The sequence below is a fragment of the Colius striatus genome, chromosome 14, assembly GCF_028858725.1.
Source record: "Colius striatus isolate bColStr4 chromosome 14, bColStr4.1.hap1, whole genome shotgun sequence".
Taxonomy (NCBI): Eukaryota; Metazoa; Chordata; class Aves; order Coliiformes; family Coliidae; genus Colius; species Colius striatus.
The window spans coordinates 2,025,187-2,047,593 of NC_084772.1; the positions used below are offsets into that span (position 1 = coordinate 2,025,187).

Below are 22,407 nucleotides of genomic sequence, written 5' to 3' on the forward strand. Positions count from 1 at the left end.
GGCTGCGTGGGTGATGTGGGGGGAGCTCAGTGGCTCAGGGCTCCCCTGTCCCTGCTCCCTTCCCAGATCGTGATGTACGAGGCTGAGCTGGAGCGAGCCCACGGGCAGATGCTGGAGGAGATGCAGGCGATGGAGGAGGAGAAGAACCGCGCCATCGAGGAGGCTTTTTCCCGTGCCCAGGTGGAGATGAAGGCAGTGCATGAGAACCTGGCAGGTGAGGAAGGCTCTGGGAAGCTCAGAGGCTCACCCATCCCATGCTTGGGGACATTGTGCCATCCACCCCTCGTGCCCACAGGCGTCAGAACCAACCTGCTGACGCTGCAGCCGGCGCTGCGCACCCTCACCCACGACTACAACAGCCTCAAGCGCCAGGTCCGCGACTTCCCCCTGCTCCTGCAGGAGACCCTGCGCAGCGCCAGGGCTGAGGTGAGCCCCGGCACCACCGCCCCACGCTGCCAGGGGATACTGGGAGGGGGTTGCCTGAGCTGTTTTTTCCCACCCCTAAGATTGGGCAGGCCATCGAGGAGGTGCACAGCACCAACCGGGAGCTGCTGCGCAAGTACCGTCGCGAGCTGCAGCTGCGGAAGAAGTGGCACAACGAGCTGGTGCGGCTGAAAGGTGTGTGGTGGGGCTGGAGGGTCTTGTGTGGGAGAGGCACAGCCCTGGGGAAGGGAGCAAGAGGGACAGGGCAGTGTCACCCTGCTGCAGGCTGGGATGCTGTGTTGCTGTGCTCTGCAGTGCTCAGCTCAGCCTGTGTGTGAGCAAGAGGGACAGGGCTGGGGTGCTGTGTTGCTGTGCTCTGCAGTGCTCAGCCTGTGTGTGAGCAAGAGGGACAGGGCAGTGTCACCCCGCTGCAGGCTGGGGTGCTGTGTTGCTGTGCTCTGCAGTGCTCAGCCCATCCCATGTGTGAGCAAGAGGGACAGGGCAGTGTCACCCTGCTGCAGGCTGGGGTGCTGTGTCATTGTGGGCTGCAGTGCTCAGCCTGTGTGTGAGCAAGAGGGACAGGACTGGGGTGCTGTGTCGCTGTGCTCTGCAGTGCTCAGCTCAGCCTGTGTGTGAGCAAGAGGGACAGGGCAGTGTCACCCTGCTGCAGGCTGGGGTGCTGTGTTGCTGTGGGCTGCAGTGCTCAGCCTGTGTGTGAGCAAGAGGGACAGGGCTGGGGTGCTGTGTCACTGTGGGCTGCAGTGCTCAGCCCAGCCTGTGTGTGAGCAAGAGGGACAGGGCTGGGGTGCTGTGTTGCTGTGCTCTGCAGTGCTCAGCCTGTGTGTGAGCAAGAGGGACAGGGCAGTGTCACCCCGCTGCAGGCTGGGGTGCTGTGTCACTGTGGGCTGCAGTGCTCAGCCCAACCCATGTGTGAGCAAGAGGGACAGGGCAGTGTCACCCTGCTGCAGGCTGGGTGCTGTGTTGCTGTGCTCTGCAGTGCTCAGCCCAGCCTGTGTGTGAGCAAGAGGGACAGGGCTGGGGTGCTGTGTTGCTGTGCTCTGCAGTGCTCAGCCTGTGTGTGAGCAGGAGGGACAGGGCAGTGTCACCCCGCTGCAGGCTGGGGTGCTGTGTCGCTGTGCTCTGCAGTGCTCAGCCCATCCTGTGTGTGAGCAAGAGGGACAGGGCAGTGTCACCCCGCTGCAGGCTGGGGTGCTGTGTCACTGTGGGCTGCAGTGCTCAGCCCATCCTGTGTGTGAGCAAGAGGGACAGGGCTGGGGTGCTGTGTTGCTGTGGGCTGCAGTGCCCAGCCTGTGTGTGAGCAAGAGGGACAGGGCAGTGTCACCCTGCTGCAGGCTGGGGTGCTGTGTTGCTGTGCTCTGCAGTGCTCAGCCTGTGTGTGAGCAAGAGGGACAGGACTGGGGTGCTGTGTTGCTGTGCTCTGCAGTGCTCAGCCCATCCTGTGTGTGAGCAAGAGGGACAGGGCTGGGGTGCTGTGTTGCTGTGCTCTGCAGTGCTCAGCCTGTGTGTGAGCAAGAGGGACAGGGCAGTGTCACCCTGCTGCAGACTGGGGTGCTGTGTTGCTGTGCTCTGCAGTGCTCAGCCTGTGTGTGAGCAAGAGGGACAGGGCAGTGTCACCCCGCTGCAGGCTGGGGTGCTGTGTTGCTGTGCTCTGCAGTGCTCAGCCTGTGTGTGAGCAAGAGGGACAGGACTGGGGTGCTGTGTTGCTGTGCTCTGCAGTGCCCAGCCTGTGTGTGAGCAAGAGGGACAGGGCTGGGGTGCTGTGTTGCTGTGCTCTGCAGTGCCCAGCCTGTGTGTGAGCAAGAGGGACAGGGCTGGGGTGCTGTGTTGCTGTGCTCTGCAGTGCCCAGCCTGTGTGTGAGCAAGAGGAACAGGGCTGGGGTGCTGTGTTGCTGTGCTCTGCAGTGCCCAGCCTGTGTGTGAGCAAGAGGGACAGGGCAGTGTCACCCTGCTGCAGGCTGGGTGCTGTGTTGCTGTGCTCTGCAATGCTCAGCCCATCCCCTGTGTGAGCAAGAGGGACAGGGCTGGGGTGCTGTGTTGCTGTGCTCTGCAGTGCTCAGCCCATCCCCTGTGTGAGGGGGAGTGGGGGATGTTGACACCCTTCCCTGCCCCCTCCCACCCCACAAGGAAACATCCGAGTGTTCGGCCGAGTCCGTCCCATCACGAAGGAGGACGGGGAGGGTCCCGAGGCAGCCAACGCTGTGACCTTCGATGCAGATGATGATGCCATCCTGCACCTCCTGCACAAGGGCAAGCACGTGTCCTTTGAGCTGGACAAGGTCTTCCCTCCACAAGCATCCCAGGAGGAGGTGGGTGCTGCCATCCATGCTGCTGGCATGAGGATGGGAGGGACACACAGCCACCTTCTGCTGACACCCCTCGGTCCCCCTGCAGGTGTTCCAGGAGGTTCAAGCCCTGGTCACCTCCTGCATTGATGGGTACAACGTCTGCATCTTTGCCTATGGACAGACAGGGGCAGGAAAAACCTACACCATGGAGGTGAGTTTGGATGTGCATCCTTCTTGTTGCTCAGCTCCCTGTCCCATGGTTTGGACATGGCCTGGGCACGTTCCTGGTGACATGGTTGACCTGCTGCTGCAGGGTGGGTGGGCTGGGTGAGCTCTAAAGGTCCCTTCCAACCCTCACCATTCTGTGATTCTATGGTTCCCAGTCTCAACACCCACCTTAAACTGGGCTGGTGGCTGGCTCAGCCCTGGTGTGCAACCAGTGGCTTCATCTGGAGTCCTATGGCCAGTTCTGGGCTCCCCAGCTCCAGAGAGACAGGGAACTGCTGGAGAGAGGCCAGGGCAGGGACAGCAAGGTGCTGAGGGGCTGGAACATGTGTGTGAGGAGGAAAGGCTGCAGCCCTGGGGCTGTTGAGCCTGGGGAAGAGAAGCCTGAGCTCAGGGGCACCTCAGCAATGCTGAGAAATGCCTCAAGGCTGGGTGTCAGGAGGATGGGGATGGGGCAGCACTTTATCTGTTGTATCCTGTGATGGGACAAGGGGTGATGGGATGAAGCTGGAACACAGGCAGTTGCATTTAAACACCAGGAGCAAGTCCTTTGGTGCTGAGGTGAGGGAGCCCTGGCCCAGGCTGCCCAGGGAGGGTGTGGAGGCTCCTTCTTGGAGGGCTTCAAACCCCAACTGGACACGTTCCTGTGTGACCTGCTCTCGGTGGGAGCTGCTTGAGCAGGATGATCTCTGCAGGTCCCTTCCAGCCTCCAAACCATCCTCTGACAATTCCCTGTTCTTTCCTTTCCCCCTTCCACCCCATTTCTCACCCCAATCCCTCAGGGCACAGCAGCAAACCCAGGCATCAACCAGCGAGCCCTGCAGCTGCTGTTCTCCGAGGTGAGAGCCAAAGCAGCCGACTGGGACTATGCCATCAGCGTCAGCGCTGCCGAGATCTACAACGAGGCCCTCAGGTACCAGCACAGGGCGTGAGGGGAGGCTGCTGCTGAGGCTTGTGGAGCTGCTGGCCAGCTGCCATGGCTGGGCTGCACCCCTCCTCATCCCCCCAGCCCTGCCCTGGCTTGCACAGCGCCTTCCCAGGGCCTTGGGTGCTGGATTTGGCTGTGCAAGGATTGCTTTGTGTGTTCTTTTTCCGTGCCCTTTCCAAACCCCTCCCTTCAGCTCCGTTACTCTCAGAGGCTCCCAGCCCTGCCATGGCTCTTCCCCTGCCCCCTCCTTCCCCTCTGCATGTTATATTTAGAAATGACTAACTGGGAGCTGGAAGCATGAGAAATATTTTCCTGTCCTGGCCAGGCTCAGGCAGGAGGGGGCTGGGAGGAGGCTGGGATGAGGCTGGGAGGAGGCTGGGATGAAGCTGGGAATGCTTCCATGTGGCTGCTGGAGCCTGGGAATGGCAATAAAGAGCAGGGATGGGAGTATGGGCTGGATTGGGTGGGCACATGGGGAGTGGGAGAGCTGGGGGTGATAAATAGGATGGGCAGCATCCCCAGGAGGCTGCAAGGGGGCTGGGAGGAGGCTGGGAACGCTTCCATGTGGCTGCTGGAGCCTGGGAATGGCAATAAAGAGCAGGGATGGGAGTATGGGCTGGATTGGGTGGGCACATGGGGAGTGGGAGAGCTGGGGGTGATAAATAGGATGGGCAGCATCCCCAGGAGGTACCAGCCCCAGAGGTGGAGGGAAGCAATGGCCATCATCCCCCTGCCCCCAGGCTGGGGATGCTGATGGGTGCCCCTGTGCCCAGGGACTTGCTGGGGAAGGAGCCACAGGAGAAGCTGGAGATCAAGCTGTGCCCTGATGGCAGTGGGCAGCTGTACGTGCCAGGGCTGACCGAGTTCAGGGTGCAGAGCGTGGAGGACATCAACAAGGTGTGGGGAGATGGGGGGGGCTGTGATGGGCTGGGGGGGTCTCCAGGGTGCCTGGCTCCTGGATTCAGGAGCAGTTCTGAAGCACTGGAGAGACCAAAATAGGTCCCTGGTGTGATGTGATGGTCACTGACCCATGGGCTGAGCTGCAGGGGGGTAAAAATAAAAGCCTGGGGCCCTGGGTGGCTCCTGGGGGATTAACAGATGATGGCTGACACCAAGCCCTCCCCCTCAGCCTCTGGAGGCTCAGCCAGGCTGAGACCTGATGGACCAGGCACCTCAGGGGGGGCTGTCTCTGGGGTTCCATCTCTGGGTCACAGTGGGGGGAGTTGGGGCAGGGTGGGCTCAAACCCCACTCCCAGGTCTGGGTCATGGGGGGGTTTTGGGGAGAAGGGGATTGGGGCAGGGTGGGCTCACCCCAAACCTCCCTGTTCTGGGTAATGTTGGGGTTTGGAGGGGGTTGGGCTCACCCCTCACTCCCAGCTCTGGGTCATGGAGTGGTTTTGGGGAAAAGGGGCTGGGGCAGGGTGGGCTCATCCCTCACCTCCCAGGTCTGGGTCTAGGGGAGGTTTTGGAAGGGGAGGGGGTTGTGAGCAGGGTGGGCTGACCCCTCACTCCCCCAGGTCTGGGTAATGGGGGGTTTGGATGGGGTTGGGCTCACCCCTCACTCCCAGCTCTGGCTCACAGGGGAGGTTTGGGGAGAATGGGCTGGGGCAGGGTGGGCTGATTCCTCACTCCCCCAGGTCTGGGTAATGGGGGGGTTTGGTGAGAAGGGCTTGGGGCAGGGTGGGCTCACTCCTCACTCCCTGGTCTGAGTAATGGGGTGGGTTTGGTGAGAAGGGGCTGGGGCAGGGTGGGCTCATCCCTCACCTCCCTGGTCTGGGTAATGGGGGGGTTTGGAGGGGGTTGGGCTCACCCCTCACTCCCAGCTCTGGGTCATGGGTGGTTTTTGGGGGGAAGGGCTGTGGGCAGGGTGGGCTGACCCCTCACTCCCCCAGGTCTGGGTAATGGGGGGGTTTGGTGAGAAGGGGTTGGGGCAGGGTGGGCTCATCCCTCACCTCCCCCAGGTCTGGGTAATGGGGGGGGTTGGGTTGAACTCACCCCTCACTCCCAGGTCTGGGTCACAGGGGCGATTTGGGAAGAAAGGGATGGGGCAGGATTGGCTCATCCCTCACCTCCCTGGTCTGGGTCATGGGGGGGTTTGGATGGGGTTGGGGTCACCCCTCACTCCCAGGTCTGGGTCACAGGGGCGATTTGGGAAGAAAGGGATGGGGCAGGATTGGCTCATCCCTCACTCCCCCAGGTCTGGGTCATGGGGGGGTTTGGTGAGCAGGGGTTGAAGCAGGGTGGGCTCATCCCTCACCTCCCTGTTCTGGGTTGTGGGGAGGTTTTGGAAGGGGAGGGGGGTTGGGCTCATCCCTCACTCCCCCAGGTCTGGGTAATGGGGGGGTTTTGGATGGGGTTGGGCTCACCCCTCACTCCCAGGTCTGAGTCATGGAGTGGTTTTGGGGAGAAGGGTTGTGAGCAGGGTGGGCTGACCCCTCACTCCCTGGTCTGGGTAATGGGGGGGTTTGGTGAGAAGGGGCTGGGGCAGGGTGGGCTGATTCCTCACCTCCCTGATCTGGGTCATAGGAAGGTTTTGGGGAGAAGGGCTGTGAGCAGGGTGGGCTGACCCCTCACTCCCAGGTCTGAGTCATGGAGTGGTTTTGAGGAGAAGGGGTTGGGGCAGGGTGGGCTCATCCCTCACCTCCCAGGTCTGGGTTGTGGGGAGGTTTTGGAAGGGGAGGGGGTTGTGAGTAGGGTGGGCTGACCCCTCACTCCCCCAGGTCTGGGTAATGGGGGGGTTTGGTGAGAAGGGGATGGGGCAGGGTGGGCTCATCCCTCACCTCCCTGGTCTGGGTAATGGGGGGGGTTTGGAGGGGGTTGGGCTCACCCCTCACTCCCAGCTCTGGGTCATGGGTGGTTTTTGGGGGGAAGGGCTGTGGGCAGAGTGGGCTGACCCCTCACTCCCCCAGGTCTGGGTAATGGGGGGGTTTGGTGAGAAGGGGTTGGGGCAGGGTGGGCTCATCCCTCACCTCCCAGGTCTGGGTAATGGGAGGGGGGGTTTGGATGGGGTTGGGCTCACCCCTCACTCCCAGGTCTGAGTCATGGAGTGGTTTTGGGGAGAAGGGGCTGGGGCAGGGTGGGCTGATTCCTCACCTCCCAGGTCTGGGTCACAGGGCAGGTTTGGTGAGAAGAGGCTGGGGCAGGGTGGGCTCATCCCTCACTCCCAGGTCTGGGTAATGGAGGGGTTTTGGATGGGGTTGGGCTCACCCCTCAGTCCCAGCTCTGAGTCATGGAGTGGTTTTGGGGAGAAGGGGCTGGGGCAGGGTGGGCTGGTTCCTCACTCCCTGGTCTGGGTTGTGGGGAGGTTTTGGAAGGGGAGGGGGTTGTGAGCAGGGTGGGCTGACCCCTCACTCCCCCAGGTCTGGGTAATGGAGTGGTTTTGGGGAGAAGGGCTGTGAGCAGGGTGGGCTGACCCCTCACTCCCCCTGGTCTGAGTCATGGGGGGGGTTTGGTGAGCAGGGGTTGAAGCAGGGTGGGCTCATCCCTCACCTCCCTGTTCTGGGTTGTGGGGAGGTTTTGGAAGGGGAGGGGGGTTGGGCTCATCCCTCACTCCCAGGTTTGGGTCATGGGGGGGTTTGGTGAGAAGGAGTTGGGGCAGGGTGGGCTCACCCCTCACCTCCCTGTTCTGGGTAATGTTGGGATTTGGAGGGGATTGGGCTCACCCCTCACTCCCAGGTCTGAGTCATGGAGTGGTTTTGGGGAGAAGGGGCTGGGGCAGGGTGGGCTGATTCCTCACCTCCCTGGTCTGGGTAATGTTGGGGTTTGGATGGGGTTGGGCTCACCCCTCACTCCCAGCTCTGGGTCATGGAGTGGTTTTGGGGAAAAGGGGCTGGGGCAGGGTGGGCTCATCCCTCACCTCCCAGGTCTGGGTCGTGGGGAGGTTTTGGAAGGGGAGGGGTTGTGAGCAGGGTGGGCTGACCCCTCACTCCCCCAGGTCTGGGTAATGGGGGGTTTGGATGGGGTTGGGCTCACCCCTCACTCCCAGCTCTGGCTCACAGGGGAGGTTTGGGGAGAATGGGCTGGGGCAGGGTGGGCTGATTCCTCACTCCCCCAGGTCTGGGTAATGGGGGGGTTTGGTGAGAAGGGCTTGGGGCAGGGGGGGCTCATCCCTCACCTCCCTGTTCTGGGTAATGTTGGGGTTTGGATGGGGTTGGGCTCACCCCTCACTCCCAGCTCTGGCTCATGGGGAGGTTTGGGGAGAAGGGTTATGAGCAGGGTGGGCTCATCCCTCACTCCCTGGTCTGGGTAATGGGGGGGTTTGGTGAGAAGAGGCTGGGGCAGGGTGGGCTCATCCCTCACCTCCCAGGTCTGGGTAACGGGGGGGTTTGGATGGGATTGGGCTCACCCCTCACTCCCTGGTCTGGCTCACAGGGGAGGTTTGGGGAGAAGGGGCTGGGGCAGGGTGGGCTGGTTCCTCACCTCCCAGGTCTGGGTTGTGGGGAGGTTTTGGAAGGGGAGGGGGTTGTGAGTAGGGTGGGCTGACCCCTCACTCCCCCAGGTCTGGGTAATGGGGGGGTTTGGTGAGAAGGGGCTGGGGCAGGGGGGGCTCATCCCTCACCTCCCTGGTCTGGGTAATGGGGGGCTTTGGATGGGGTTGGGCTCACCCCTCACTCCCAGCTCTGGCTCATGGGGAGGTTTGGGGAGAAGGGTTATGAGCAGGGTGGGCTCATCCCTCACTCCCTGGTCTGGGTAATGGGGGGGTTTGGTGAGAAGAGGCTGGGGCAGGGTGGGCTCATCCCTCACCTCCCAGGTCTGGGTAACGGGGGGGTTTGGATGGGATTGGGCTCACCCCTCACTCCCTGGTCTGGCTCACAGGGGAGGTTTGGGGAGAAGGGGCTGGGGCAGGGTGGGCTGGTTCCTCACCTCCCAGGTCTGGGTTGTGGGGAGGTTTTGGAAGGGGAGGGGGTTGTGAGTAGGGTGGGCTGACCCCTCACTCCCCCAGGTCTGGGTAATGGGGGGGTTTGGTGAGAAGGGGTTGGGGCAGGGTGGGCTCATCCCTCACCTCCCCCAGGTCTGGGTAATGGGGGGGGTTGGGTTGAACTCACCCCTCACTCCCAGGTCTGGGTCACAGGGGAGGTTTGGGAAGAAGGGGATGGGGCAGGATTGGCTCATCCCTCACCTCCCTGGTCTGGGTCATGGGGGGGTTTGGATGGGGTTGGGCTCACCCCTCACTCCCAGCTCTGGGTCACAGGGGTATTTTGGAAGGGGAGGGGGGTTGGACTCACCCCTCACTCCCCCAGGTCTGGGTAATGGGGGGGTTTTGGATGGGGTTGGACTGACCCCTCACTCCCCCAGGTCTGGGTAATGGAGGGGTTTTGGATGGGGTTGGACTCACCCCTCACTCCCAGGTCTGAGTCATGGAGTGGTTTTGGGGAGAAGGGTTGTGAGCAGGGTGGGCTGACCCCTCACTCCCTGGTCTGGGTAATGGGGGGGTTTGGTGAGAAGGGGCTGGGGCAGGGTGGGCTCATCCCTCACTCCCAGGTCTGGGTAATGGGGGGGTTTGGGTGGGGTTGGGCTCACCCCTCACTCCCAGCTCTGAGTCATGGAGTGGTTTTGGGGAGAAGGGGCTGGGGCAGGGTGGGCTCATCCCTCACTGCCAGCTCTGGCTCATGGGGAGGTTGGGGCAGGGCTGTGGCAGGCTGAGCTGAGCCCTGGCTCTGCAGGTGCTGGAGCTGGGCCATGAGAAGCGGGTGACGCAGTGCACGCAGCTCAACGAGCGCAGCTCCCGCTCTCACGCGCTGCTCATGGTCAGCGTGCGGGGCCTGGACCGCAGCACCGGCCTGCGCACCGCGGGTGCGTGCCAGCGCTGCCCCAGCGCCCCCCCCGTGCCCCCAGAGCCCTCCCCGTGTCCCCAGAGCCCTCCCCGTGCCCCCAGAGCCCTCCCTGTGCCCCCCAGAGCCCTCCCTGTGCCCCCAGAGCCCTGTGCCCCCCAGAGCCCTCCCCGTGCCCCCCAGTGCCCTCCCTGTGCCCCCCAGCTCCCCGTGCCCCCCAGTGCCCTCCCTGTGCCCCCCAGAGCCCTGTGTCCCCCAGAGCCCTCCCTGTGCCCCCAGAGCCCTCCCCGTGCCCCCCAGCTCCCTGTGCCCCCCAGCGCCCTGTGCCCCTCAGAGCCCTCCCTGTGCCCCCCAGTGCCCTGTGCCCCCCAGAGCCCTCCCTGTGCCCCCCAGAGCCCTCCCTGTGTCCCCCAGAGCCCTCCCTGTGCCCCCCAGAGCCCTCCCTATGCCCCCCAGCGCCCCCCCATGCCCCCAGAGCCCTCCCCGTGCCCCCCAGAGCCCTCCCTGTGCCCCCCAGTGCCCTGTGCCCCCCAGAGCCCTCCCCGTGCCCCCCAGAGCCCTCCCTGTGCCCCCCAGCTCCCTGTGCCCCCCCAGTGCCCTCCCTGTGCCCCCCAGCGCCCTGTGCCCCCCAGAGCCCTCCCTGTGCCCCCCAGAGCCCGCCCTGTGCCCCTCAGAGCCCGCCCTGTGCCCCCCAGCTCCCTGTGCCCCCCAGCTCCCTATGCCCCCCAGAGCCCTCCCCGTGCCCCCCAGCGCCCTCCCTGTGCCCCCCAGTGCCCTCCCTGTGCCCCCCAGCGCCCTGTGCCCCCCAGCGCCCTCCCTGTGCCCCCAGAGCCCTGTGCCCCCCCAATGCCCTTCCCACACCCCCCAGCGCCCTCCCTGTGCCCCCCAGTGCCCTCCCTGTGTCCCCCAGCTCCCTGTGCACCCCAGCGCCCTCCCTGTGCCCCCCAGAGCCCTCCCCATGCCCCCCAGCTCCCTGTGCCCCCCAGCGCCCTCCCTGTGTCCCCCAGTGCCCTCCCTGTGTCCCCCCAGCGCCCTCCCCGTGGCCCCCCAGAGCCCTGTGCCCCCCCCAGAGCCCTCCCCGTGCCCCCAGCGCCCTGTGCCCCCCAGTGCCCTCCTTCTGCCCCCCAGCGCCCTCCCTGTTCCCCCCAGCGCCCTTCCCACGCCCCCCAGTGCCCTGTGCCCACCCAGTGCCCCCCCAGCGCCCTCCCCATGCCCCTCAGCACCCATCCTGTTCCCCCCAGTGCCCTCCCTGCACCCCCCAGCACCCTGTGCCCCCCCAGTTTCCCCCCAGCGCCCTCCCCATGACCCTCTGGGCTCTCCCTGTGCACTCCCAGCGCCCTCCCCGTGCCCTCCCCACACCCCCCAGTGCCCAGTACCCCCCCCAGCGCCCTCCCCATGCCCTCCCCACACCCCCCAGTACCCTGTGCACACCCAGTGCCCCCCCGGTACCCCCCCAGCGCCCTCCCCATGCCCCTCAGTGCCCTGCCTGTGCACACCCAGTGCCCGTCCTGTTCCCCCCAGCGCCCTCCCCATGCCCTCCCCACACCCCCCAGTGCCCTGTGCCCCCCCAGCGCCCTCCCCATGCCCCTCAGGGCTTTCCCTGTGCACACCCAGCGCCCGTCCTGTTCCCCCCAGCGCCCTCCCCATGCCCCCCAGTGCCCTGCTCCCCCCAGCGCCCTCCCTGTGCCCTCCCCACACCCCCCAGCACCCTGTGCCCCCCAGTGCCCCTCAGCGCCCTCCCCATGCCCCTCAGCGCCCTGCCTGTGCACCCCCAGCACCCTCCCCATGCCCTCGCTGTGCCCACCCAGTGCCCCCCCAGTACCCCCCCAGCGCCCTCCCTGCGCCTTGTGCCCCCCCAGTGCCCCCCCAGTGCCCTCCCCATGCCCCTCAGGGCTCTCCCTGTGCACCCCCAGCACCCTCCCCGTGCCCTCCCCACACCCCCCAGCACCCTTTGCCCACCCAGTGCCCCCCCCAGTACCCCCCCAGCGCCCTCCCCATGCCCCTCAGGGCTTTCCCTGTGCACCCCCAGCACCCTGCCCACACCGCCCAGTGCCCTGTGCCCACCCAGTGCCGCCCCAGTACCCCCCCAGCGCCCTCCCCATGCCCCTCAGTGCCCTGCCTGTGCACACCCAGCCCCCATCCTGTTCCCCCCAGCGCCCTCCCCATGCCCCTCAGTGCCCTGCTCCCCCCAGCGCCCTCCCAGTGATCCCATGCCCATCAGTGCCCTCCCAGTGCCCCCCCAGCGCCCTCCCCATGCCCCTCAGCGCCCTGCCTGTGCACACCCAGTGCCCTCCCAGTACCCCCCCAGTGCCCTCCCTGTGCCTTGTGCCCCCCTAGTGCCCCCCCAGCACTCTCCCCATGCCCCTCAGGGCTCTCCCTGTGCACCCCCAGCATCCTCCCCGTGCCCTCCCCACACCCCCAGCTCCCTGTGCCCACCCAGTGCCCCCCCAGTACCCCCCCAGCGCCCTCCCTGCGCCCCCCAGCACCCTGTGCCCACCTAGTACCCCCTCAGCGCCCTCCCCATGCCCCTCAGGGCTCTCCCTGTGCACCCCCAGGGCCCTCCCCATGCCCTCCCCACACCCCCCAGCACCCTGTGCCCACCCAGTGCTCCCCCAGTACCCCCCCAGTGCCCTCCCCATGCTCCTCAGTGCCCTACCTGTGCACACCCAGTGCCCATCCTGTTCCCCCCAGCGCCCTCTCTGCGCCCCCCAGTGCCCTGTGCACATCCAGTGCCCCCCCCAGCACTCTCCCCATGCCCCTCAGGGCTCTCCCTGTGCACCCCCAGCACCCTCCCCGTGCCCTCCCCACACCCCCCAGCACCCTGTGCCCACCCAGTGCCCCCCCCAGTACCCCCCCAGCGCCCTCCCCATGCCCCTCAGGGCTTTCCCTGTGCACCCCCAGCACCCTGCCCACACCGCCCAGTGCCCTGTGCCCACCCAGTGCCGCCCCAGTACCCCCCCAGCGCCCTCCCCATGCCCCTCAGCGCCCTGCCTGTGCACACCCAGTGACCGTCCTGTTCCCCCCAGCGCCCTCCCCATGCCCTCCCCACACCCCCCAGTGCCCTGTGCCCACCCAGTACACCCCCAGTGCCCTCCCTGTGCCCCTCAGCGCCCTGCCTGTGCACCCCCAGGGCCCTCCCCGTGCCCTCTCCACACCCCCCAGCACCCTGTGCCCACCCAGTGCTCCCCCAGTACCCCCCCAGTGCCCTCCCCACACTCCACAGTGCCCTGTGCCCACCCAGTGCCCTGTCCCCTCCCCATGCCCCTCAGCGCCCTGCCTGTGCACACCCAGCGCCTGTCCTGTTCCCCCCAGCGCCCTCCCCATGCCCCCCAGTGCCCTGCTCCCCCCAGCGCCCTCCCTGTGCCCTCCCCACACCCCCCAGCACCCTGTGCCCCCCAGTGCCCCTCCAGCGCCCTCCCCATGCCCCTCAGCGCCCTGCCTGTGCACCCCCAGCACCCTCCCCATGCCCTCGCTGTGCCCACCCAGTGCCCCCCCAGTACCCCCCCAGCGCCCTCCCTGCGCCTTGTGCCCCCCTAGTGCCCCCCCAGTGCCCTCCCCATGCCCCTCAGGGCTCTCCCTGTGCACCCTCAGCACCCTCCCCGTGCCCTCCCCACACCCCCAGCACCCTGTGCCCACCCAGTGCCCCCCCAGTACCCCCCCAGCGCCCTGCCTGTGCACACCCAGCGCCCATCCTGTTCCCCCCAGCGCCCTCCCCGCACCCCCCAGTGCCCTGTGCCCACCCAGTACCCCCCCAGTACCCCCCCCCAGCGCCCTCCCCACGCCCCTCAGCGCCCTGCCTGTGCCCTCCCCACACCCCCCAGTGCCCCCCCAGTACCCCCCCAGTACACCCCCAGAGCCCTGCCCGTGCCCCTCAGCACCCTGTGCACACCCAGTGTCCCCCCAGTACCCCCCCAGCGCCCTCCCAGTGATCCCATGCCCATCAGTGCCCTCCCAGTGCCCCCCCAGCGCCCTCCCCATGCCCCTCAGCGCCCTGCCTGTGCACACCCAGTGCCCGTCCTGTTCCCCCCAGCGCCCTCCCCGCACCCCCCAGTGCCCTGTGCCCACCCAGTGCCCCCCCAGTACCCCCCCAGCGCCCTCCCTGCGCCCCTCAGGGCTCTCCCTGTGCACACCCAGCACCCCTCCTGTGCCCCCCCAGTGCCCCTCCAGCGCCCTCCCCATGCCCCTCAGGGCTCTCCCTGTGCACCCCCAGCACCCTCCCCGTGCCCTCCCCACACCCCCAGCACCCTGTGCCCACCCAGCGCCCTCCCTGCGCCCCCCAGCACCCTGTGCCCACCCAGTACCCCCTCAGCGCCCTCCCCGTGCCCCCCAGCGCCCTCCCCGTGCCCCCAGTGCCCTCCCTGCGCCCCCCAGCACCCTGTGCCCACCCAGTGCCCCTCAGCGCCCTCCCCGTGCCCCCCAGCACCCTGTGCCCACCCAGTACCCCCTCAGCGCCCTCCCCGTGCCCCCCAGCACCCTCCCCATGCCCTCGCTGTGCCCACCCAGTGCCCCCGCAGTACCCCCCCCAGCGCCCTGCCTGTGCGCCCCCCAGCACCCCTCCTGTGCCCCCCCAGTGCCCTCCAGCACCCTCCCCATGCCCCCCAGCGCCCGCCCTGCCCGTGCCATCCTCCCCTGCCGCTTGGCCCCGCAGGGAAGCTGAACCTGGTGGACCTGGCGGGCTCGGAGCGCGTGGGGCGGTCGGGCGCGGCGGGCAGCCGGCTGCGCGAGGCTCAGCACATCAACCGCTCCCTGGCGGCGCTGGGAGACGTCATCTACGCCCTGCGCGCCCCGCCAGGGCCACGTGCCCTTCCGCAACTCCAGGCTCACCTACCTGCTGCAGGACTCGCTCAGCGGCGACAGCAAGACCCTCATGATGGTGCAGGTCAGGGGGTGGCATGGGGGGGTGATGGGGTTTGGGCTCTGCTGGCTGGGGGAGCGGGAGGAAGGAGATGGGGTGTCCTGGGGATGGCACCTGGGATGCAGGCACGGTGCCAGGGGTAGCTCTGGTCTCTGGGGAAGCAGAAGGCAGGAGCTGTGCTGTCCTGGTCACTATGTCCTGGTCACTCTGTCACCTGGGATGCAGCCAGTGCCATGGGTAGCTCTGGTATCTGGGGGAGCAGGAGGAAGGAGATGGGATGTCCTGGGGATGTCACCTGAGCTGCAGCCACGGTGACAGGGGTAGCTCTGGTATCTGGGGGAGCAGGAGACAGGAGCTGGGATGTCCTGGGGATGGCACCTGGGATGTAGCCAGTGCCAGGGGTAGCTCTGGTCTCTGGGGGAGCAGGAGGCAGGTGCTGGGATGTCCTGGTCACTCTGTCACCAGGGTTGCAGCCACAGTGCCAGGGGTAGCTCTGGTCTCTGGGGGAGCAGGAGGCAGGAGATGGGATGTCCTGGGGATGTCACCTGGGCTGCAGCCACAGTGCCAGGGGTAGCTCTGGTCTCTGGGGGAGCAGGAGGCAGGAGCTGGGATGTCCTGGGGATGGCACCTGGGATGCAGCCACGGTGCCAGGGGTAGCTCTGGTCTCTGGGGGAGCAGGAGGAAGGAGCTGGGATGTCCTGGGGATGGCACCTGGGATGCAGCCACGGTGCCAGGGGTAGCTCTGGTCTCTGGGGGAGCAGGAGGAAGGAGCTGGGATGTCCTGGGGATGGCACCTGGGATGCAGCCACAGTGCCAGGGGTAGCTCTGGTCTCTGGGGGAGCAGGAGGAAGGAGCTGGGATGTCCTGGGGATGGCACCTGGGATGCAGGCACGGTGCCAGGGGTAGCTCTGGTCTCTGGGGGAGCAGGAGGAAGGAGCTGGGATGTCCTGGGGATGGCACCTGGGATGCAGCCACGGTGCCAGGGGTAGCTCTGGTCTCTGGGGGAGCAGGAGGAAGGAGCTGGGATGTCCTGGGGATGGCACCTGGGATGCAGGCACAGTGCCAGGGGTAGCTCTGGTCTCTGGGGGAGCAGGAGGAAGGAGCTGGGATGTCCTGGGGATGGCACCTGGGATGCAGCCACGGTGCCAGGGGTAGCTCTGGTCTCTGGGGGAGCAGGAGGAAGGAGCTGGGATGTCCTGGGGATGGCACCTGGGATGCAGCCACAGTGCCAGGGGTAGCTCTGGTCTCTGGGGGAGCAGGAGGAAGGAGCTGGGATGTCCTGGGGATGGCACCTGGGATGCAGGCACGGTGCCAGGGGTAGCTCTGGTCTCTGGGGGAGCAGGAGGAAGGAGCTGGGATGTCCTGGGGATGGCACCTGGGATGCAGGCACAGTGCCAGGGGTAGCTCTGGTCTCTGGGGGAGCAGGAGGAAGGAGCTGGGATGTCCTGGGGATGGCACCTGGGCTGCAGCCACAGTGCCAGGGGTAGCTCTGGTCTCTGGGGGAGCAGGAGGAAGGAGCTGGGATGTCCTGGGGATGGCACCTGGGATGCAGCCACGGTGCCAGGGGTAGCTCTGGTCTCTGGGGGAGCAGGAGGAAGGAGCTGGGATGTCCTGGGGATGGCACCTGGGATGCAGCCACAGTGCCAGGGGTAGCTCTGGTCTCTGGGGGAGCAGGAGGAAGGAGCTGGGATGTCCTGGGGATGGCACCTGGGATGCAGGCACAGTGCCAGGGGTAGCTCTGGTCTCTGGGGGAGCAGGAGGAAGGAGCTGGGATGTCCTGGGGATGGCACCTGGGCTGCAGCCACAGTGCCAGGGGTAGCTCTGGTCTCTGGGGGAGCAGGAGGAAGGAGCTGGGATGTCCTGGGGATGGCACCTGGGATGCAGCCACGGTGCCAGGGGTAGCTCTGGTCTCTGGGGGAGCAGGAGGAAGGAGCTGGGATGTCCTGGGGATGGCACCTGGGATGCAGCCACAGTGCCAGGGGTAGCTCTGGTCTCTGGGGGAGCAGGAGGAAGGAGCTGGGATGTCCTGGGGATGGCACCTGGGCTGCAGCCACAGTGCCAGGGGTAGCTCTGGCCCCTGGGGAAGCGGGAGCTGTGCTGTCCTGGCCCCTAGAGAAGTGGGAGGCAGGAGCTGAGCTGTCCTGGTCACCTGGTCACTCTGTCACCTGGGATGCAGCCACGGTGCCAGGGGTAGCTCTGGTATCTGGGGCAGCAGGAGGAAGGAGCTGGGATGTTCTGGCTCCTGGAGAAGTGGGAGGCAGGAGCTGTGCTGTCCTGGTCACTATGTCCTGGTCACTATGTCCTGGTCACTCTGTCACCTGAGCTGCAGCCAGTGCCAGGGGTAGCTCTGGTCTCTGGGGGAGCAGGAGGAAGGAGCTGGGATGTCCTGGGGATGGCACCTGGGATGCAGCCACGGTGCCAGGGGTAGCTCTGGTCTCTGGGGGAGCAGGAGGCAGGAGCTGGGATGTCCTGGGAATGGCACCTGGGATGCAGCCACAGTGCCAGGGGTAGCTCTGGTATCTGGGGGAGCAGGAGGAAGGAGCTGGGTTGTCCTGGGGATGTCACCTGGGCTGCAGCCACAGTGGCAGGGGTAGCTCTGGTCTCTGGGGAAGCTGGTAGCAGGAGCTGTGCTGTCCTGGTCACCTGGTCACTCTGTCACCAGGGCTGCAGCCAGTGTCAGGGGTAGCTCTGGTATCTGGGGAGAACAGGAGACAGGAGCTGGGATGTCCTGGGGATGTCACCTGAGCTGCAGCCAGTGCCAGGGGTAGCTCTGGTCTCTGGGGGAGCAGGAGGAAGGAGCTGGGATGTCCTGGGGATGGCACCTGGGCTGCAGCCACAGTGCCAGGGGTAGCTCTGGCCCCTGGGGAAGCGGGAGCTGTGCTGTCCTGTCCCCTAGAGAAGTGGGAGGCAGGAGCTGAGCTGTCCTGGTCACCTGGTCACTCTGTCACCTGAGCTGCAGCCACAGTGCCAGGGGTAGCTCTGGTCTCTGGGGGAGCAGGAGGAAGGAGCTGGGATGTCATGGGGATGTCACCTGGGATGCAGCCACGGTGCCAGGGGTAGCTCTGGTCTCTGGGGCAGCAGGAGGAAGGAGCTGGGATGTTCTGGCTCCTGGAGAAGTGGGAGGCAGGAGCTGTGCTGTCCTGGTCACTATGTCCTGGTCACTCTGTCACCTGAGCTGCAGCCACAGTGCCAGGGGTAGCTCTGGTCTCTGGGAAGCAGAAGGCAGGTGCTGGGATGTCCTGGTCACTATGTCCTGGTCACTCTGTCACCAGGGCTGCAGCCACAGTGCCAGGGGTAGCTCTGGGCCTTGAGGGAGCAGAAAGCAGGAGCTGGGCTGTCCTGGGAATGTCACCTGAGCTGCAACTACAGTGCCAGAAGTAGCTCTGGTCTCTGGGGAAGCAGGAGCTGTGCTGTCCTGGTCACCCTGTCACCAGGGCTGCAGCCACAGTGGCAAGGATAGCTCTGGCCCCTGGGGAGGCAGGAGCTGGGATGTCCTGGGGATGTCACCTGGGCTGCAGCCACAGTGCCAGGGGTAGCTCTGGTCCCTGGGGAAGCAGGAGCTGTGCTGTCCTGGCCCCTGGAGAAGTGGGAGGCAGGAGCTGGGCTGTCCTGGTCACCTGGTCACTCTGTCACCTGGGCTGCAGCCACAGTGCCAGGGGTAGCTCTGGTATCTGGGGGAGCAGGAGGAAGGAGCTGGGATGTCCTGGGCATGGCACCTGGGATGCAGCCACGGTGCCAGGGATAGCTCTGGTCTCTGGGGGAGCAGGAGCTGGGATGTCCTAGTCACCCTGTCACCTGAGCTGCAGCCACAGTGCCAGAACTTGCTCTGGTCTCTGGGGAGAACAGGAGACAGGAGCTGGGATGTCCTGGCACCTAGGGAAGCAGGAGGCAGGAGCTGTGCTGTTCTGGTCACCCTGTCACAAGGGCTGCAGCCACAGTGCCAGGGGTAGCTCTGGCCCCTGGGTAAGTGGGAGGCAGGAGCTGGGATGTCCTGGGGATGGCACCTGAGCTGCAGCCACAGTGCCAGGGGTAGCTCTGGCCCTTGGAGAAGCAGAAGGCAGGAGCTGGGATGTCCTGGGGATGGCACCTGGGATGCAGGCACGGTGCCAGGGGTAGCTCTGGTATCTGGGGGAGCAGGAGGCAGGAGCTGGGATGTCCTGGGGATGTCACCTGGGATGCAGCCATGGTGCAAGAACTTGCTCTGGTCTCTGGGGAGAACAGGAGACAGGAGCTGGGATGTCCTAGGGATGTCACCTGAGCTGCAACTACAGTGCCAGGGGTAGCTCTGGTCTCTGGGGGGAGCAGAAGGCAGGAGCTGGGATGTCCTGGTCACCCTGTCACCTGGGCTGCAGCCAGTGCCAGGGGTAGCTCTGGCCTCATCCCTGCACCCCAAAAGAGTCCAAGGGATGAGGAATGAAGGTGGGGGGCTGCAGTGCTGCCCTCCCTGCACACAGATGCCATCCCCGTGGGCACCATGTGTCAGCATCTTCCCATCCTTGCTGTTGCTGGGAGGGTTTTAGGCTCTGGCAGCTCCTCCATTGCTGTGAGCCACCCCCACCCCAGCTGCCTGCACCCTCTCTCAGCCCCCCCAGGGCTGCCTGAGCCCCCCCCAGCTGCTGCAGCGTGTCCCTGGCTGCGGGGCAGCTGCTCCCAGGGCTGTGTGTGGCTCAGAGCGTGGCCGTGTCTATCCCGGAGCGCTGGGTCAAGAATAGCAGCCGGGTGTCTGGCAGCTGAGGGGGGGTTTGGCTCTGGAGGGGGGTGCAGGCAGCTTGCCAGGGTGACTTTGTGCCTGCTCCTGCCTGCCTGCAGGTCTCCCCTGCTGAGAAGAACAGCAGTGAGACGCTGTGCTCCCTCAAGTTTGCAGAGAGGGTTCGCTCCGTGGAGCTGGGGCCCGGCTCCCGCAAGGCTGAGCTGGGCTCCTGGCCCAGCCACGAGCACCTGGAGGTAAGCAGTGCCCTGCCCCTGCCCCTGCCTTGCCCCCACGGGTCCCCCCCTGGCATGGCATGCCCCCCCCAGCAGCGTCCAGCCACTGCTGCCACCTTGGCTCTTCCAAGCTCTGTGTTGCAGCCACCCCGTGGTACCCCCAGAACATATTTGGGCATCATTACCCACATCCTCCCTCCTTCCCCCTGGGGAGGGGCTGACCCTGGGGCTGTGCCCCATCTCCCTGCAGGGTGACACCCCAGGAGCTGCAGCAGCCTCAGGCAGGGGCCACGCAGCCCCCAGCCCCGGGCAGCTCTCGGGCCGTGCTGCCTCCATCCGCAGGAAGCTCCAGAGCTCAGGTGCGTGCTGGGACCCCTCAGACCCCCAGCATGGTGGGGTGGGAAGGGTCCTGCAGAGCTGCTGCAGCCCCAGCCCCTGCTCCAGCAGCTTCCCCTGGCTCAGGGGGCACAGGAACGTGTCCAGGGGGGGTTGGAAACCTCCTGAGAAGGAGCCTCCACACCCTCCCTGGGCAGCCTGGGCCAGGGCTCCCTCACCTCAGCACCAAAGGACTTGCTCCTCCAGGGCCAGGGGCACTGCCTGTGCCCCAGCCTGTGTCCATCATCCCTTGTCCTGGCCCTGGATGTCCAGACCCCTCCTAGGCAAGGCCTGGGTGGGGAAGCTGGTAGAATTATAATCAGCTCATTAACTAATGGCTAATTAACAACTGGCAGCCTGGTCAGCACTTCCCCAAAGCACCCTGGTGTGAAGCCACTGCTGGGGGTGGGATGGAATGAGGTGGGATGGGATGGGATGGGATGGGATGGGATGGGATGGGATGGGATGAGGTGGGGTGGGATGAGGTGAGGTGGGATGGGATGGGATGGGATGGGATGGGATGGGATGGGGTGGGATGGGATGAGGTGGGGTGGGATGAGGTGGGGTGGGATGGGATGGGATGGGATGGGATGGGATGGGATGGGGTGGGATGGGATGAGGTGGGATGGGATGGGATGAGGTGGGATGGGATGAGGTGAGGTGGGATGGGATGGGATGGGATGAGAAGGGATGGGATGGGATGAGGTGAGGTGGGATGGGATGGGATGAGGTGGGATGGGATGGGATGAGAAGGGATGGGATGGGATGAGGTGAGGTGGGATGGGATGGGATGAGGTGAGGTGGGATGGGATGGGATGAGGTGGGATGGGATGGGATGAGAAGGGATGGGATGGGATGAGGTGAGGTGAGGTGGGATGGGATGGGATGAGGTGGGATGGGATGAGATGAGGTGGGATGGGATGGGATGAGAAGGGATGGGATGGGATGGGATGAGGTGGGATGGGATGAGATGAGGTGGGATGGGATGGGATGAGAAGGGATGGGATGGGATGGGATGAGGTGAGGTGGGATGGGATGGGATGAGGTGAGGTGGGATGGGATGGGATGAGAAGGGATGGGATGGGATGAGGTGGGATGGGATGGGATGAGGTGGGATGGGATGAGGTGAGGTGGGATGGGATGGGATGAGGTGGGATGGGATGAGGTGAGGTGGGATGGGATGGGATGAGGTGGGATGGGATGGGATGAGAAGGGATGGGATGGGATGAGGTGAGGTGGGATGGGATGGGATGAGAAGGGATGGGATGGGATGAGGTGAGGTGGGATGGGATGGGATGAGGTGAGGTGGGATGGGATGGGATGAGGTGGGATGGGATGGGATGAGAAGGGATGGGATGGGATGAGGTGAGGTGAGGTGGGATGGGATGGGATGAGGTGGGATGGGATGAGATGAGGTGGGATGGGATGGGATGAGAAGGGATGGGATGGGATGGGATGGGATGAGGTGAGGTGGGATGGGATGGGATGAGGTGAGGTGGGATGGGATGGGATGAGAAGGGATGGGATGGGATGAGGTGGGATGGGATGGGATGAGGTGGGATGGGATGAGGTGAGGTGGGATGGGATGGGATGAGAAGGGATGGGATGGGATGGGATGGGATGGGATGGGATGGGATGGGATGGGATGGGGTGGGATGGGATGGGATGGGGTGAGGTGGGATGGGATGGGATGGGATGGCATGGGATGGGGGTGATGCTGCTGGGCAGAGGCTGAACCTGTGTCCCCTTTGCTTTCAGCCTGAATTAGGGGCAGCTGTGGCTGCCAGGTGAGTGCCAGCTGGTGAAGGGCTCAGCTTCCCAGGCACAGCAGGGCAGGGCAGGGCAAGGCTGCTCACTGGGGCTGGCTCACAGGGGCTGCTCAATGGTGCTGCTCACAGGGCTGTTCACTGGGCTGCTCACTGGGGCTGGCTCACAGGGGCTGCTCACTGGGTCTGCTCACAGGGGCTGGCTCACTGGGGCTGTTCACTGGGACTGCTCACTGGGGCTGCTCCTGGGTCTGCTCACAGGGCTGTCACAGGGCTGTCACAGGGGCTGCTCACAGTGGCTGCTCACAGGGCTGTCACAGGGGCTGCTCACTGGGGCTGCTCACAGGGCTGTCACAGGGGCTGGCTCACTGGGTCTGCTCACTGGGACTGCTCACTGGGTCTGCTCACTGGGACTGCTCCAGGGGCTGGCTCACAGGGGCTGCTCACTGGGTCTGCTCACAGGGGCTGGCTCACTGGGGCTGTTCACTGGGACTGCTCACTGGGGCTGCTCCTGGGTCTGCTCACAGGGCTGTCACAAGGGCTGCTCACTGGGGCTGCTCACAGGGCTGTCACAGGGCTGTCACAGGGGCTGCTCACAGGGCTGTCACAGGGGCTGCTCACTGGGGCTGCTCACAGGGCTGTCACAGGGGCTGGCTCACAGGGGCTGCTCACAGGGCTGCTCACTGGGCTGCTCACTGGGACTGCTCACTGGGTCTGCTCACTGGGACTGCTCCAGGGGCTGCTCACTGGGGCTGGCTCACTGGGGCTGGCTCACAGGGGCTGCTCACTGGGTCTGCTCACAGGGGCTGGCTCACTGGGGCTGTTCACTGGGACT

The 22,407-nt window shown here is 65.7% G+C and overlaps 1 protein-coding gene across 1 annotated transcript in view; it reads left to right on the forward strand.

The window, feature by feature from the left end:
- The window catches only part of KIFC3 (kinesin family member C3), a 36,127-nt gene that overhangs the window by 11,981 nt on the left and 1,739 nt on the right, over positions 1-22,407 (forward strand). Inside the window, 12 exon segments of the mRNA XM_062007434.1 lie at positions 67-214; positions 296-426; positions 507-618; positions 2,569-2,750; positions 2,836-2,940; positions 3,737-3,867; positions 4,656-4,779; positions 9,546-9,675; positions 14,302-14,438; positions 14,440-14,532; positions 19,318-19,452; positions 19,682-19,790. Coding sequence (XP_061863418.1) covers positions 67-214; positions 296-426; positions 507-618; positions 2,569-2,750; positions 2,836-2,940; positions 3,737-3,867; positions 4,656-4,779; positions 9,546-9,675; positions 14,302-14,438; positions 14,440-14,532; positions 19,318-19,452; positions 19,682-19,790 — 1,537 coding nt within the window.